The sequence below is a fragment of the Plasmodium brasilianum genome, chromosome 10, assembly GCF_023973825.1.
Source record: "Plasmodium brasilianum strain Bolivian I chromosome 10, whole genome shotgun sequence".
NCBI classification, from domain to species: Eukaryota; Apicomplexa; class Aconoidasida; order Haemosporida; family Plasmodiidae; genus Plasmodium; species Plasmodium brasilianum.
The window spans coordinates 684,535-703,080 of record NC_090123.1 but is presented as its reverse complement, the minus strand read 5'-3'; the positions used below and the strand labels follow the sequence as shown (position 1 = coordinate 703,080).

At 24.9% G+C, this 18,546-nt stretch overlaps 4 protein-coding genes across 4 annotated transcripts; 2 read left to right on the top strand and 2 right to left on the bottom strand.

The window, feature by feature from the left end:
* Positions 1-3,349: 3,349 nt before the first annotated feature.
* Positions 3,350-7,806, bottom strand: MKS88_003207 (secreted ookinete protein; the record flags this gene model as incomplete). The annotated part of the gene is made up of 10 exons (XM_067216279.1): positions 3,350-3,369; positions 3,567-3,705; positions 3,808-3,870; positions 4,049-4,065; positions 4,401-4,487; positions 4,737-4,764; positions 4,876-5,116; positions 6,611-6,868; positions 7,131-7,184; positions 7,391-7,806. The coding sequence occupies 10 exons, from the start codon at positions 7,804-7,806 to the stop codon at positions 3,350-3,352; spliced, it is 1,323 nt and encodes a 440-aa protein (XP_067072942.1).
* Positions 7,807-10,063: 2,257 nt separating this feature from the next.
* Positions 10,064-11,044, top strand: MKS88_003206 (histone RNA hairpin-binding protein; the record flags this gene model as incomplete). The annotated part of the gene is made up of 1 exon (XM_067216277.1): positions 10,064-11,044. The coding sequence occupies one exon, from the start codon at positions 10,064-10,066 to the stop codon at positions 11,042-11,044; it is 981 nt and encodes a 326-aa protein (XP_067072941.1).
* A 1,492-nt stretch (positions 11,045-12,536) lies between these two features.
* Positions 12,537-12,911, top strand: MKS88_003205 (50S ribosomal protein L14; the record flags this gene model as incomplete). The annotated part of the gene is made up of 1 exon (XM_067216276.1): positions 12,537-12,911. The coding sequence occupies one exon, from the start codon at positions 12,537-12,539 to the stop codon at positions 12,909-12,911; it is 375 nt and encodes a 124-aa protein (XP_067072940.1).
* A 1,027-nt stretch (positions 12,912-13,938) lies between these two features.
* MKS88_003204 (V-type proton ATPase 16 kDa proteolipid subunit) lies at positions 13,939-15,650 on the bottom strand (the record flags this gene model as incomplete). Its single annotated transcript, XM_067216275.1, has 5 exons — positions 13,939-14,009; positions 14,199-14,319; positions 14,509-14,588; positions 14,963-15,121; positions 15,581-15,650. 5 exons carry the CDS (start codon positions 15,648-15,650, stop codon positions 13,939-13,941), a joined length of 501 nt encoding a protein of 166 aa, XP_067072939.1.
* Positions 15,651-18,546: the final 2,896 nt, after the last annotated feature.

Sequence of the window (18,546 nt, the reverse complement as noted above, 5' to 3'; positions counted from 1 at the left end):
TGATGGAATAAACCCAATTGTGGTTGTAGTTATTGTTGTATGATTACTTTGTTTATAACATTTTTTTATTGTTAATCTTGTTCATAAAAAGAGGAAATTTAAACAAAAAAAAAGGTACTGCATAAATTCATGTGTATCTATGTATATGCACATGTTAAGGGAGAGAAACATTAATAATGAAGAAAATATTATAACACATTATATAAAGTATTATATAAAATATTATAACACATTATATAGAGTATTATATAAAATATTATAACACATTATATAGAGTATTATATAAAATATTATAAAACTTTATATTATATAAAATATTTTAATATATTAAATAAAAACAGGTATAATTAATATAGAGTTTATTATAACATAAGGATGTGTATAGAGGGGCATGTTTATATAAATGGATAATTAAATAATACTATATTATCATACACAAAAAAAAAAAAAAAAAAAAACAGGGTAAAAAAAATTGTGCACATAAATAAGCATAAAAACATTTAATAATAATTTTTTTCAATAATCTTATTTTTAACATTTTTCCTAATTAATAAAAGTTTTATTGACAAGTAAAACGAATAAATAAGTGATAAAGCAAAGTATAATCAAACACGAGGAGATAAAATCAAACATGTGGAAATATAATCATATGTAACGAAAATTATGAACTGTTAAGAAATGATACGAACTTTTATGAAATGATACGAACTGTTATGAAATGATACGAACTGTTAAGAAATGAAACGAACTGTTAAGAAATGATACGAACTGTTATGAAATGAAACGAACTGTTAAGAAATGATACGAACTGTTAAGAAATGATACGAACTGATATGAAATGATACGAACTGTTAAGAAATGATACGAACTGTTAAGAAATGATACGAACTGTTAAGAAATGATACGAACTGTTAAGAAATGATACGAACTGTTAAGAAATGATATGAATTGCTAAGTGTATTGAAGTGTTAATAAATGACGTGAAATGCTATGAAATGTAATGAAATAAAATAAATATGTTAATAGACAACATGAGGAAAATTTCACTTGTCTTTTGGTTCGTAACATAAATATATATATATATATATATGCGTAAGCATATAGTATATATATGCATATAATTTATATTTGTATATAATAAATATGCGTATATATTGTATATGCGTATATAATATATAAATTTACGTATATATATAAATACGTACAGGCATAGATATACATTACAAACTTTAAGCAAATAAAACGAAATTTCGTCTCTTATTTAAAAGGAACAATTTTTTCTTTTTCTTTTTTCATTTTTTTTTCTGACTAATTATATTTCAACTAAAAAAAACGTGTAATTGGAAGCGGCTCATGTCAAAATCAGATATAGGGGGTGGAAAAAAAAAAAAAAAAATATATATAAATATATATATATATATATATATATAAATATAAATATGTACGTGATTATAATGCATATATTTGTATGCAAATACAATGCCTTAAAAAAAACGGAAAAAATAATTAAAATTATGTATGCATATAATATGTGCTTATTCGTGTGTATATATATGTATATAATGGATATATATATGCATGTATGTATGTATTTATATATGTATATATAGGTAAATTTATAAATGATATATATAATCGAATTCAATCTTTTTGTTAAATGACTGTTTAGCAAAAAACATATGTGAATGAAAACAAAGAAAACGTGAATTATATATTAATGTATGTATGCATACACATGTATAAAAAAAAAAAAATGAAGCAACGTCCCTTTTTTAAGACTGGTCATATGTATAAACCTTGTTTAAAATAAAAAAAACAAAACAAATCGAAAAAAATTGAAGTAAAACGAAACAAAACGAAAAATTATATTTGCTGCTATTTTTTTAAATTGTAAATTCCATTTATTCCTCTTATGTATATCTTCAATGTAAAGTAAATTAAAAACTATTTCTGGTCATATAGAAGTTAAAAAAAAAAAAAAAAAAAATTGTTACGTCTAAAAAGAACTATAATAAGGATCATTTTTTTTTTTTTTTTTTTTCAAATGTATATCCCAAATGTGAATCCATTTTGAAAAAGGTTACAAAAAAAAAAAAAAAAAAAAAGAACAAATAATGTGTTTTGATCATGCCAAAAGACAACAGAGTGCGTGTGTGTGAATGAGAACTTGTATGTGTATGTATGTATGTATGTATGTACGTATGTATGAATGAACGTATGTATATATGTATATAGTATGTATGCACGTATGTATAGATGTATATAGTATGTATATAGTATGTATGCACGTATGTATATATGTTTGCGTTTGAATGCAAATAAGATTGTGAGTAAACAGAAATAATTCAGAATATTTTTCTTTTGAAGGTAAAAATATGAGATTTGCAATATTTTAATATTTATTATTATTTTTTTTTCAAAGTACAACGTATTTAATTATGTTAAACAAGCGTTTCTTTATAGAGAAACCATTTTGGGGAAGGGTGTGTGAAAATATTACACGCCACTTAATTTTATTAATTTAATAAACAGAAGGAAATATATATGCCTATACATATTCCTACACAAGTATGTATATATACACAAATACATATGTTCATAAATACATAAACACATACCAGCTTACATAATAATTTTCATCATATGTAACAAAATTATTAATAACAACGAACTTAATAATTTTTACACAAATTGTATTATCGCCGTAAATTTTTTTGCTTTTTTAATAGAAAAGATGTGTAATATTATTTGTTCATTTATTTTATACCTTGAAAAAAAAAAAATATTCTGAACAAGCATTAATTATTTCAAATAAGGGACTTTCAATAAATTTTTTTTTAATAATAATATAACCATTCAAAAAAGAAAGGACTATATCTTATTATTCACAATAGCGTTACGGAAGAACAAAGAATAAAAAAAAAATAATAACAAATAACTAATGGCAAATGACTAACAACAAACAGCAAATGACTAACAACGAACAGTAGATGACTAACAAAAAACAGCAAATAACTAACAACGAACAGAAAATGATGAACAACGAATAACATAAAACAAAATAAAATTAAAAAAAGGGTTTTCACATTTTTTGTATACACGAGAAGAAAAACAAAACAAACTGAAAAACAAAATAATTCAAGAATAATATTATGTGTAAGTTATTGTACAATTAATTTTTGAACAATTTTGACCAGTTTTGTCTTTTTCTTTTTTTTTTCTTTTGTTCTTTTCCATTATATCCTTGCCCTTACAGTTCTTTTAAATAAAGATAAGAGGAATAAAAAGAGAAACAATAGAAAAAAAATGAACAGGAATCTTTTACATGCTATTAAATCCATATTTGCATTCACGGCCTTCTTATAGGTCCTAATAATTTGGGTAAATGGAACATTTATAGGCATGTGTAAATGCGGATATTCGTACATATATATATATATATATATATGTGCGTGCGTATAGGTACGCATGTAAAAAATGAAAAGGCATAGAAATGGGTAAACGGGTGAGTGTAAGGATGAATAAACAGATGAATGAACATGGAGATACTTGTGTTTTACTGTTACCATTTCTGAAAGTCTTTTGTCTAAATTGCGGTCCATTTTGTAGACCGCTTTCTCCATTATTGTCCAAATTTTTCCTGTCATTAATTTCTATATCGTATGATAGATTTTCTTCTTTTTTCTCTTGTTCATCCTTACCTATCTGTAACAATGTAAACAATGCAACGGGTTAAATGTGTACATATGTTTCCAGTTAATTGTATGATAAATGTAAAATTTTTATAACCACATTCACATTTAGTACCTTATTTAAGGAGTCTAACAAATCCTCTATTTCCTCTTTTTCATCCTCTTCCATATTGTCCACCTGTGAAAAAAAAAAAAAAAAAAAAAAAAAAAAACTAAGCTCGCTCATATACATACATATACATATACATGCAGCTACATGTAAACGTGTGCAAATACAGGGATTTGAAAAAAATTAAATATTATATATTAGCGTTATGCAGTAATTCCCCTTTACATAAACTTGTTTTATAATTTACGTTCTCCTTGTTGTCCCCTACCAATTTGACAAAAGTAATATTCAAAATGTATTTGATGAAACGGGGTATGCGGGAAAAAAAATATCGACTATGTAATAAAATTAATAAAATAAAATAAACAAAGTAATATAAATAAAGTAATATAAATAAAGTAATATAAATAAAGCAATATAAATAAAGCAATATAAATAAAGCAATATAAATAAAGCAATATAAATAAAGCAATATAAATAAAGCAATATAAATAAAGCAATATAAATAAAGCAATATAAATAAAGCAATATAAATAAAAGACAGGAGTGCAAAATCGTAGAAGCCAATTTTGGTTTTTCTTTTTTATATCTTGTATTACTTTGTTTGGGGAAATAAACAGCAGAATTGCTACTTGACCAAATGGAGGCAGACCTTTCCCTCATCCTTTCTTTTTCCTCGAGTTCGTCTGTTCGCACGTGCATATATACGTAAATATATGCCCACACGAGTACAAAAAGAGGTACATAAGTAGATGTACATGTACATGTATGCGTATATGTATACATATATATATACATTCGCTCAGAACACATTTAGAACAACAGCTTTCGTTTTATAAAAAAAAAATCCCTCCCGCTTTTTTTATACACATAATTTTTTTTTTTTTTTTTTTTTCTTTTCCTTATTTTGCTCCTTTTTTCTTCCCTTTTTTTACACTCTTGCGCACCTTGTAATATTCCAACCTGCAAAAAATTCAAAAAAAAATTTAGCATATCGTTGTTGCCTTAATTTTAAAATGGCATTACAAAAAAAAAAAAAATTTTATTTTTATTTTATTTTATTTATTTAGTAACCTGTCTCCTAATTTCTTGTCTAAGTTGAGATAATAAAAATATAATATCATTCTTGGTAATATTTAATTTTTTTGATGGTACAATTTTTAAATTAATTTTAGGAATAGATTCAGAGATAGACTCAACTACTTCTTCCTTTTTAGGGGCTATCACATTAGCTATATCCGCAACACCAGATATTATATCACCTAAAGGTAAAATTTTTGCTTTATCACAACTAACTGTTGATAGTAATAACGAACTTGAAAAAAAAAAAAAAAAAAAAAATATTAAATTATTCATTTTGAATACAGAGTTAAGGGTAACAAAATATTATGTTAATTTTTGTTCATATGCCAAAGAAATATTTCTACAATGAAACAAATAAAAATAAAAAATAAAAAAATAAATAAGTACAAAATGGATAAAAAGACGGGACAAAAGAGAAAAGATATAGTTTAATAAGATCTACTCTAAATAATTTAGAATCGACAAAAAAAAAAAAAAACATTAAAAAATATTGACAAATTTTGTATAAGTATATATATTATATAAGTATTCACTAATGCATCCAAAAAAAGCATGAGCACAAAAAAAAAAAAAAAAAAAAAAAGAAGAAAAAAAAATATGCAAGTGTAAATACACTGGGAATTCCTTTCCCCAACTGCCCTTCCCTACAAATAGTTAACCCTTTTAAATGCTTAAAAATAAAGAACATTTTATTTCATTTTTATCACTGAACTGTAGTGAAAGAGGATAAAAGATAAATCTCTCTTCAAATGGGAAAAAAAAAAAACAGTAGTAGTAATAGAAGTAATAGAAGAGGAAAAATTAATCATAAAAATATATATACATGAATATATACATGAATATATACATACACATACACATTAACATACACATTAACATACACATTAACATACACATTAACATACACGTATATATGTACATGAACGCACGTGCGTATTTCTCTAATTTCAAAACAGATTTATTCTAAGAAGTACAAAGTGGATTCCACTCAATCACACGAATTATATGCTCCTCGTTATGAAATATTTTGAACAGTGTTACATAAAAAATTGTAAATATCAAAGTTTTCGCATAAGGACTAGGAGGGTAAGAGCTACTTAGAGTAGAAGATATAGTATGAGTGAAAGGAGTTTATGGAATATCACTGATTAGCAAAAACAAATTTATTGATTGAATTGTATACTCCTTAATTGTTAAGTGAAAAGCTGAGAGCAAAATAAAAGTAAAAATTAAAAAAAAAAATAAGTTTATTATGGGTTAATTACTTAAACATTATATGTACATGAAAATAAAGTAAGGGCTCATATAATATATGTTAAAAATGTAGAAAAGAAAAAAAAAAAAAAATCATAATTAGGAGTAAGAAGGAGGGAAAAAGGATACTAAAATGAATTGGGATATGCAAGATCATACATAGAAGAATGATATAGGATAAATATAAAAAAAAATATACGTAAAAAAAAAAAAAATAAATAATAAAAATAAAATTAAATTATGTCAAATTAAACTAAATTAAAAGAAGAACTGTATTAATCAAAATTTTTTTTAAATTTTAATGCAATCACGATGCACATCTTTCTTTATGTAGACGATTTGTGATAGTATGTCTTCAAGTTGGAACACATTTTTGAAGAAGGGGAGAGTAAATGATGGTCCTCCTATTCGTTGTTTTTTCCTTCCTTTCTTTTCCTTTGCTCTCCTCCTTTTTTAAATCCAATCTATGTACTCCTTTTTATATTTTACAGATTTCATTTTCGCTTCTTTTATCATCTGAGGAGTTACTGCATTCATTTTGAAATCTCTATCAGTGGGGGTACATGTTCCATCTTCAAAATTTACTTGACTGTGCATCATTACCAAGTTAATGTTTCCTATTTGTGTAGAAAAAGGAGTAGTATAGTAATAATAATCAACGGTAGTCCCTTCCGTAAGTTCTTTAATGGGTGGAGAACATGTTTTTGTTGCTTTATAATAATTATAGTACCTAAAAATATTAATATGTAATTATATGTGCAAAAGTAGAAAAAAAAAAAAAATATAGAAAAAATGAGCCCAGATATTTCTACATCAATAATGAATTATATATATGTATATACACACACATATACATGCGCATACACATGCGCATACACATACTCATACACATGCGCATACACATACTCATACACATACTTATACACAACGCACTTGTTGGGTACACGTAAGAAAAAATAATACTCTAGTTTTAGTTCTATTAAGGATCTCACCATGAGCAATTATTTGTTGTCATTATTCGAATTCCATTATCTGCAATTCCATGCCTGTAAATGGGAGTAAAAGTATTAACGCAAAATGAAGGAATAAAAAGGGGTGTAAAAAAAAAAAAAAGAAAAAGAAGAAAAAGAAGAAAAAGAAGAAGAAAAAAAAAAAAAAAAAAAAAAAAGGGATATTCAATTGTCTTTGCCCAAAATAATATACATAAATTCGTATCCTTGTGTTTTTTTTTCTTTTTTTTTTTTCTGGTTACTTCAAAAATTTTTGCATATGCTGAATAGAATATTCATCACTAGAATTTTGAAGATATTTCCTGTACTTATTTTTCTCATAACTATTCATATCGTAATTGTCAATATTTTTTTCTTGAGAATATAATTTATCGGACATGAACAGTTTCCTTGATTCATATAGTTTTTCTAATGTGGTCAATTTTTCTGACATGTTAATATTTTCGGATTTGTTACCATTTTCGGATTTGCTACCATTTTCGGATTTGCTACCATTTTCGGATTTGTTACCATTTTCGGATTTGTTACCATTTTCGGATTTGTTACCATTTTCGGATTTGCTACCATTTTCGGATTTGCTACCATTTTCTAACTTCTCCAACTTTACCGACACATTTGATGTATCTTTCTCAGACGAGTTTTTTACATCCGGTTTCATGTCTGTTCATGTTTTCATTAAAAAAAATGAGAAAAAAAAAAAAAAAAAAAAAAAAAAAATATATATATATATATATATATATATATTTAAACAGTTTAAAATTATAAAAATAAAAAAAAGAATTATGCGCAACTTGCATAGGTATTTTTGCAATTACCTTTATCTGATACATTCGTACAGTCCATTATTATTAGTAATAATTAGGCAGTTACAACAGTAGGTATAGAGGTACTGATCGTAGTAAAAATAAAATGACAACTAAAAAGCTTAACGTGCGGTTTAAAGGAAAGATTAAAAGAAAAAATTTAACTTACCAGTTAACGTATCATTTAACGTAACAGTTTAATGCAAAAGAGGGGCGTAAAAAGTTGACGAAAAAGTGAAAAGCAAAAAATTAAGGAAAAGTGTAAGGTAAAAATTTAATCCAAAAAAGGTAACTTAGTGAGGTGATATGTGGAATTACGGAAAAAATTTAACTTAAAGAATTTAAACATATCTGCACCTTTTACTATTTATTGTGAAAACGTTATTTTAATTATTTTAAGAAAAAAAGGAAAATAAAGCAACTCTCACAAAAAAATGATAAAAAATGGAGCACCACTTTAAATGTGTGAGAAAGCAAAAGGAAAAGAAGTATTTTTCCAAGAGAATAATTTATTTCATATTCTTTTATTTACTTTTATTTTGTTATATATATATGTATATATATATATATATATATTTATATATGTATGTATGTATATATGTATGTATATATGTTTATGTTTTGCCTTATGAAACGCTCGAAATAAAAGAACCAAATCAAATTATTGTGTTTTGCATGGCTATATATAACTGTTGTAAAGTTGTAAAGTTGTAAAGTGGCAAAGTTGCAAAGTTCTAAAAATAAACTAATAAAGTAAAATAGAAAATTATTTTTGGCTATTTTTTTTTTTTTTTTTTTTTTCATTTGTTAAAAAGCTATTTATTTTATTATTTTACTAATTTGAAAAAAATTATATTCTTTTTTTGTTTTTTTTTCTTGCCTGTTAATGTGATATTATATAAAAAAAATAAATAAATAAAATAAAATAAAATAGCTATATTATTAAAATTGAGAATATTACCAAAACGTGTAATAATAGATACGTTATAACTGCTCATTTCGTATCTCAAAAGAAGAAATATTATGTGATTAAAAAGTGGTGAGCATTAACACATAATTTGAAATAATAAGTTAGTATTAAAATTGTCTAATTAACTATTTACATATGCGTATAACGTATAAATAAATGTACGGCGTAAATAGACGATGTAATGCTTATGTTTTTAATTTTGTAATTTTGTAATTTTTCCATTTTTCCGTTTTTCCATTTTTCCATTTTTCCATTTTTCCGTTTTTTCATTTTTCCATTTTTCCGTTTTTTCATTTTTCCATTTTTCCGTTTTTTCATTTTTCCATTTTTCCATTTTTTCCATTCATCATAATTTTTAACTACACTCAATACTTTTTCTAAAATAACATGTGAAGAGGACAATTTTTTTTTTTTTTAAAATGTACAACTTTTTGTAGGAGACCTTTTGGAGAACCATTAACGTGTGCCTTAAAATAACTACTGCGTATTACGTGGATGTGTGTACATGTGCGTATGTATTAATATGTGTGTATATATGTGCACATGTATAACTCATGTATGCACATATGTATGTGCAGTGGTTTATATTTTAGAATAATTTTTTCCATAAAATTTAAAGGCCTATTTTGTGATTTCCCTTAAAGAAAAGAAATGAAAATTATTATCTTTATCCATTTCGTAAATAATAATAAAAATATAAAGTTCAAGAAAAAGTAATAAAATGTACACATACATTTGTTCATTTCAAAAATCTTAGGTGGTACATACGCTTGTACAAATATAAAAAGCGCTATATAATTAAAAATGGTAAGTTTATTCTATACATGTTTATTCAAATTTTGTAACAGATAAAACCTCATGAGCATATGCATATCATATTTGGAAGATTTTTTTTTTTTTTTTTTTTTTTCTCTTATGTACTCCATTACACTGCTCTGTTGACACGTTAAGCTGTAATGTATGCACTCTACTAACATAATAAAAAAGCTGCTTATAATTCATACATATAATGCAATTATGCAACGAATAAATAAATCTTATGCACATAATTAACAATAATGCTTCTTAAAATATTATTCACTTATCTGTAAATAAATACATTCTGTTATTTAGTTCATAGCTTTTGTTAAACAAATATCTAAATGTTCTTGTTGGCTAATATTACAGTTAAATTTAAATATAACGTAAAAAAAAAAAAAAAAAAAAAAAATTATAGCTTATTTGACGAAATGAGCGAAAGATTAAATTTTCAGAGAAACAAATATAAAAATGTGAACAACCAGTTAAGCAAAGCACAAATAAATCAAAGACTTAAGAATATTAGTTTAACGAAGCGCTTGATATCATATGAAAGATATATAAATGCTGTGCCAAAAAAAGAAAGGAGTGAGAATTTAAAAAATGATTGGCACCCAGAAACACCTAGAATCGATAAAAAACTGAGTTTATCTCAGTGGAATAAGGAAATGAAAAAATGGAGAAAACAAGTTCATGCATGGGGTAATATATCTGATGAAGTTCACAGATATATATGTAGTTTGTCAACTTCCGAAAAAAATGATTATTTATCTAAATTAAAATTACCTGAACTAAGTCAGATTGAAATTAATAATTTGAAAAAAAGAAATGAAGAACTTTCAGATAAGACATTAAAAAACATTTTATTAATTTCAGAAAATACTAATAATTATAATGAACATAATAATAAAATTATAGATATACCAATATTGTTTCTTCCACAAAATTTTAGTGGTACTATAATAAATAATGAGTTTATTATTATTAGGCAAGATTATTTAGAAAAATCTCTAATTTCGTTAAAAGATTATTATACTAAAAAATATGAACACTTATTTGAAAAATATTATTGTCTATATCTTATGCCCAATGATTATAATTTGAGAAACGGAAAAGAAAGTAAAATTGGGGAAAATGATATTGTTATTTATTTAACAAAGAAGAAGCAAGTCCAAAGTAATTATCCTCTTAACAAAAAAGATCAAATAATTGAATATATCAGGAACCAAAAAATAGAGGCCTCCAAATATTTGCATTTTTCCGACGTGACGATAAAGAATAATTATGAAAAACAAAAGAAAAAAGGTTTTATGGTGCGTTTTTAGAGAACCTTTTTTTTTTCTTTTTTTTTTTCATATTACCTACCTCTCCTCATTTTATTCCATATAACTATATTCTTGTATGTGTAAATATGTGTAAATATGTGTACATGTGTTTATACTTATATATACATGCGCATGGCCAAGAGGCACCTTACAAAGGCTGCTTAGTTAAACCAAATAAACAATAGTGCGCAAAACGTTTTACGTATATTCCCGTTTTCCCCGTAGGATGAACGAAAACTTCTTGTGGTGTAAATGTGTGTAGTGCGTATGTTTCTGAACTGTGAATGGTGCACCATGCACAGTTAAGTAGACATGTGTATAACGAAATACGTATATATATATATATATATATATATATATATATATATATATATATATGTAATAGTAGTAATCTCTATTCCTTTTTGTTTAAAAAACGTTACCGCATCCTTATTCATAATTTCCACGTTACGTGTATTCATTTATCATGAAACATTTGATAACAGCACCTTTGATATTAGTAAGGATTACTAAAATATGCACCCTTCTTTTTCAAAATAAATTTTATTCCGTTGATTATGGGTATTTATTCTTAACTTTCGAATTTGATTTCGTACAAAAATAAATGTTTCGTAAAATTTACAAATTTTTATATATTTACATTACGCAAAAGTAACTATGTGTTATACTTGCGCATACATTGAAAAAGATTAAAAAACTAGTTTTTATCATTTAATTTAATATACATGTTCTGTGAACTGCTTAAATTAGTATGATTCATAAATAACGCAGCATTTGTATCAGTAATGCATGAAATTTATTATTCATGCAAAATATTTTTAAGGAAATGCCTTTTTTAAAAACATAAAATGAACATAGAAAAAAAAGTTTGGCGATCACAAAGTACTAAAAAAAGGAAAAAAACATAGAAGGGGTAACCCTTTTTAAAATAAGCACAAAAATAATATTAAATATGTACACATAATACTTAAATAAATATTTGTACGTATACGTGAAAGTGTGATAACAATTCATTCTCCGTTCGAAAGTTTTCAGCTTTATGAAGATGTACCCAGGGCTTATACTACCCTAAATTTTTTCTCTTTACGTAAATATAAACTTAAGTTCAAAATGACAACTTTGCATTTTTCATGATAATATATATCAAAGAAAAAAAATAAAATAAATTAAAACGTTTTACCATTTTAGCTAGAAAAAAAAAAAAAAATGAAATGTTTTACTATTTTGGCTAGATAAAAAAAAAAGAAAAAAAAAATACACATTTGTTCTCTTCCTTTTGTTCTCATAAACTACATGTTGAATTATACTGTTAAATGGAAAGAGTTAAGTAAAATCAGCTTCATGGTTTTCTTACTACGCTGAAGAAAATAAAAAATATAAAAGGTTGTTGCACCATAATTTACAGATAAAATCTTTTCGCTACAATTTATTATGTACGTATAAATATATGTATATGTATATTTATGCGTACTTGACTGCATAACCGTAATTAATGATACGGCTAACGCAACTTTTTAGTGGTCTTTGGAGGCAGTCCATGGTCCGATGTACAGATAACAGTGGAGTCATAAAGGCATGTATAATTGGAATTGGAAAGAATAAATGGGGTACAGGAAAAATAGGAGATAGGATAAGAGTGTCTATACGAGATAAAACTAGCGAATGTGGTATTTCAGAAAAGACTCCTAAAGGAATTATTGTAAGGAGAAAAAAAGAAACTAAAAGAAAAGATGGCAGTTACATAAAATTTGATGACAATGCATTTGTTATTATAGCAAAAAATAAATTGAAGGCGACAAAAATTAAAGGACCTGTTGCAATGGAAACTAGACATAATTGTAGAAATTTGGCTAGGTACATTTTTTAATTTTTATGACTTAACAAGATATAATTACAGTATTTTTAAGAAAAAAATATATATACATGAATAATTCAATCTCGTGCATATATTGTATATCCCAATTAATGAAAAGGATACCCCAATGCAACATACGATTTTTAAAAAAATAAGTACGATCTTTTGACGTTACGCATATTTTAATGCTTCCTCCAAATGCATTTTTTTAATCTATTTAAAAATATTTTAAGCACACATAAAGGAATATATTTATTGTTCGCAAACAAATAGTAGTATCGATGTATATTTTTCTTTCCCCTTTTTTTTTATGTGTATTATGTATGCACATATATATATCAATACACAGACATGTTCCACGACTAGCCCCACTGTGACGACTTTTTTTTTTTTTCATTCAAGAATTTTTCATTTTTTATTTTTACTAACGTTTATATTGGTGTATGAAGTTAAAAAAAAAAAAAAATATTATAAGAATAAAATAATATAAAAAAGACTGACATAAAAGTAGTACATAATGTACATCTATATATGTATCAAAATAAAACTAAATATGTAACTCCCTTTTAGCAACATATAGAAAGTTCATTGTTATTTAAAATGGGTGTATTTTAAAAAAAAAGAAGTTATCATCGTTTAAACATTTTAAGAAGCCTTCTTATGATGTAATAGGCATACACATGTGTATGCATAATGTAATTATATACTTTTTGATTTATATTATTTAAAAAAAAAAAAAAAAAAATCATTTTTACTACTGATTGTTTTTTCTTTTTTTTTTTTTTACCCTCTTCTCACTACACGCACCTTTGTAGCTACGCTTAGTTCTACTCTATTAAAATTTTAGCCTTTATCAATTTATGCATATATGCATAAAAGCTATTTCTCTGATTTTTCTCGTAACATAAACTAAAAAATAAAATCGTTAACAAATATATAATTGCAAAAATCTGCCTGCTATTTGTGCTTCTTATCTCAACTTAATTACATACGCCATAAATCTTCTTCTCTTTTGTGTTAAAGAAAAAAAATAATAAAGTTATTGTGTTGCATATGATGCGCAAAGCTTCGTCGGTTCTGATATGGAAATGTAAATACCGATAATTAAACCTGTAGGGAAAGGGATGTAAAAACGAGATGTTCGAAAACTGTCGGGGGATACAATACGGATGTACACATATATGTACATATAAGTATATATACACACATATATATAAGTTTATGCGTGTATATTATATGCATAACTGTTCGTTCATTCCAAGGAAACTCTGTGTGTATCATATACAAAAAAAAACTTACCATATAATGCAAGGGTTTCTGAAAAAACAAGAATTAAAATCATTCCAATGAACAGTCTGTTTTGTTGCGCATTGGCTCTTACACCTGCATCACCAACAATTCCAATAGCTAATCCGGCAGCCTATAATTTAAGGGAGAAATAACAATTTGGTCGCTAAGCAATTTCGAATAAATACTGGCACATGCACATTCATACATTTGCATATTCACATACTCACACATCCAAACATTCAAACATTTGTTGTGTGAACTGACAAAAACAGAATATGGAGAAATATTCAAAACATTTTAAATCCTTTTGTTCACGTACTAATGAACTTAATCCAACTATTAACCCAGATGATAAATGTGTGTATCCCAAAAAAGTGGAGTACTCAGCAGCTGGAGTCACTGCAAATTGACGAAAAAAAAAAAAAAAAAATGAAATATCATTTATTCATTTTATTTAGATAAAAAAAAAAAAAAATATATATATATGAAATCATTTAAGCAATATGGCTAGATAAAAAAAAAAAATTCTAAATGTGTATATGTATTTATAAAACAATATGCAACAAATTAACTTTCCCTAAGTGTAACTTCAAACTGCTCGCACAATTTGCTAATGTTTAGTTATATTCACAAAAAACAAATAGTTCTCATTTCACAAAAGAATTAAAAAGAAAAAAGTTGTATCCATGTTTTTTTTGCACAAATGTTAGCATATATATATGTGTATACGGATGTGTGCTTTAGTCACGTATTAAATTATGGAATGTACTAACTTCTTCCGTATATAAGAATAGACATAATAATTCCATAAATACCAAGCACACCAGCCATAACTACAGGTAATATCGATTTCATAATTAGATCAGGCCTCATAACACCCACACTACATACCCCTACTCCACTTTTGGCCGTACCAAAGGCAGCCCCCAAATCTGAAATGGAATAAAATATTAATAAGGCATGTATACAAACTTATGTGTAACATATTATATATATATATATATATATATGTAATATACATATAGGCGCATGTAATATACACATGAACATATGCAATATACTTATACGTGTATGCACTATACATATACACGTACGTAATATATATATACACACATACGTAACATATATATACACATGTACATAACATATAAATACACATGTACAAATGCTATAGTGGGAGGAAAATGATGTAAAAATAAAAAAAAGGTTCAAAGGACACTAACAAACTATCCTTGCATATGAACGTTCCAAAGAAAAACAAGCAAAATTCATGTGTACACATAATGCAAAGGTATACATAATATATATACATATATAAATATATGCGTATGTACATAAATATACAAAAATTTGGCTAAATGTGTAAATCTTCTAAAATGTTCAAAAATTACTGGAAAAAATGGAGGATGCAGCAATTCCCATAAATCCAAAAAAAGCTGAATTAGGATCACATGGTCGCATTTTCGGAACACAAAAAAAAAGGAAAAAAAAAACAAAAAGAAAATAAAGAAAACAAACAAAGAAAAGAAGAAACACTCCTTTATTTAAGTTATTTAGCTCGAAATTAGTAAAAATTCTATATTATTATTTTCGTAACACTATATTTAAAAAGAGAGAGAACCACAAGAATGCCTTTAACTTTACGTAAATAAAATGTATATATATATATATATATATATATATATGTTAAGTATTTGTGTATGCATATAAAAAAAGAAAAAATAATTTTAACTTAATTATATTTTAAATTATTTTAATACAATTTAAAAAAAAAAAAAAATAAATAAATCCCTTTCGCATGCATTGAGTTATATTTATATGAAAAGTAAAAAATAAAAAAAAAATTTTGTTTTGTGAAACTTTGTCCTCGTTTGTATAAATATTATTATATATAAAAACGTATTATATATATATGTATTTATATTAATTTTTATGAATATATGTATATATTTATGTAATATCATATAGTACAAATGTATAAGGATTGATTTAAAAATACACAAAAAAAATTCTCATATGCGCGTATTAATATAAAAGTAACAAATTTATTTTTATGTATGCATTTCCTATTTTGTTTCACACTTTTTCGCTCATTTGTTCGTACATTTTCTTGTACATCTTTCAATTCAATTTTTACGCTGAGTTTACATTCAGCCAAATGGACAACTAAAGAAAAAAAAAAGAAAAAAAAAAAAAAAAGGAAATTAAAAAATTAACAGAATATTTTTTTTTTAGCTGTAAAAATGTAAAATTTCACCACTTGGCAATTTTACGCATTCGTATTTTTCACATACTTACATATAATATATGTACATCATTTTGCGATATAAAAGATGTATTTAAAAGATTTGTATGATATATAATGAAATGATATATACCATAAAATATTGCATAAGAATAAATATATTATGTATACAAGTGAAATGATAAATTTTAAACTCGCTCAAATGGCAATAATTGAAAGAAGCGTTTTGAAAGATGAACTTTGATATCCCCTTAAATGTGTATATGTGAATATGTATGCATTGTATAAGTAAACTTATCTAAATGTTCCTTTGATATATTGTAATATTTTTCAAGTTATTTTTGCTACTATTTTATTTCCATACTTTCGTTATTATTTTATCATTATTATTTTATCATTATTACGTTATCATTATTATTTTATCATTATTACGTTATCATTATTATTTTATCATTATTACGTTATCATTATTATTTTATCATTATTACGTTATCATTATTATTTTATCATTATTACGTTATCATTATTATTTTATCATTATTACGTTATCATTATTATAATTTTTTTTTTTTTTTCCCACCCATTCTCATTTTTAATTTTTGCATCTCTATCAAATGCAATTTAGTGATACAAATTAAGCACGTGAATTAGTTGGTATTTCAACGAGGAAAAAAATGTTTAAAAAAATATTTTACTAATTAGTTATGTGTAAATGTAATTATCATGTAATAAAATTAATATTTTCCATTTGATAATTTCCTTTAAGAACAGACACTTATCACAACGATAAAGTGTATTTATATATATATATATATATATATATATGTATATACATAAATTTCACATGTTTGATCATTTTATCTTTTAAAATAAAGAGAGTACATATTAATATATGGTTAAAAATGAAACGTTTTAAACGAAAGACACATGCTTACATCATTATTTTGCAAATACTTATATTTATAAAAAAAAAAAAGAAATAGAGGAAGGAAAATATTTAATTAAAGAAAAAAAGCATACATAAGTACTGTATAGAATAATCCTTTTATCTTTAAAAGAAAATATTCCTTCGTTGTAAATAAAAAAAAAGAAAAAAAAATGTTCTTCCCCAATTCCAAGTGCACACGATGAATATAAATCCAAAGGAAATAAATGGAATATATTTCATTACAAATCTGTTAACATATTAAAAAGTAATTATTTTTAAAAGGAAAATTTGTTATTACGTTCATCATTTTAAATGGTTTTTGCTGAGTAATTTGTGGGTGTATTAATTTTTGCTAAGCAGCTAACGGGTATAACTTTTTTTTTTTTTTTTTTATTCCCGTTATACATTTATTTTATTATTTCGAAATTTTGGACAACCCAAAGGAACTACAGGAGTATGGTTCACAGATAAAGTAAGATACTGAGAAATTTTTAAATATATATACTTATATATTCACATGTATTATCACATGCACAAATATGTGCATACGTATGTGTATATATATATATATATATATATATAACAGCGCAAATGGTGTGACAATAAACGAGAAATAACAGGAGTTAAAATTTCCCCCCTTCTGGTTAGTTATAATATAATACTGTTCAAAAAAGACCGAATGGAATGTTTTTTCATTGGTCATTACATTTTAAAAAATTATTATATTCTTTTTTCAATGAAATTTAGATGCTCTTAAATTTAAACTTGTAAAAATTACCTATTCATACTTCTTTTTATTTGTCAATTATAATAAAATAGCTTTATTTTGATAAGACAAAAGAGAAAGCAACTGAAGTGAAAAGTGCTATAACTGTTCCCGCAGAAATGATATGGGGCGTGTGCGCATACTGTATACCTCATAATTTTTGAAAAAAAAAAAATTGCTTAAAAGGCAATTAAATACTTAACATTCTTCCTAATTGCCCTCTTGAGTAATTGTTATAATATATATATGTGTATGCGCTTTTTATAACAAAAATGTTTGACTAACAGGTACAAGTAATTTGTATTATTCGCAAATGAAAAAAAAAAGTACACGAGATATGGTAAATGGCATTGTTCAGTTGAGAATAAAGTTAGGGCTTTTTACGAGCAAAATTAAAAAAATTAAAAAAAATAAAAAA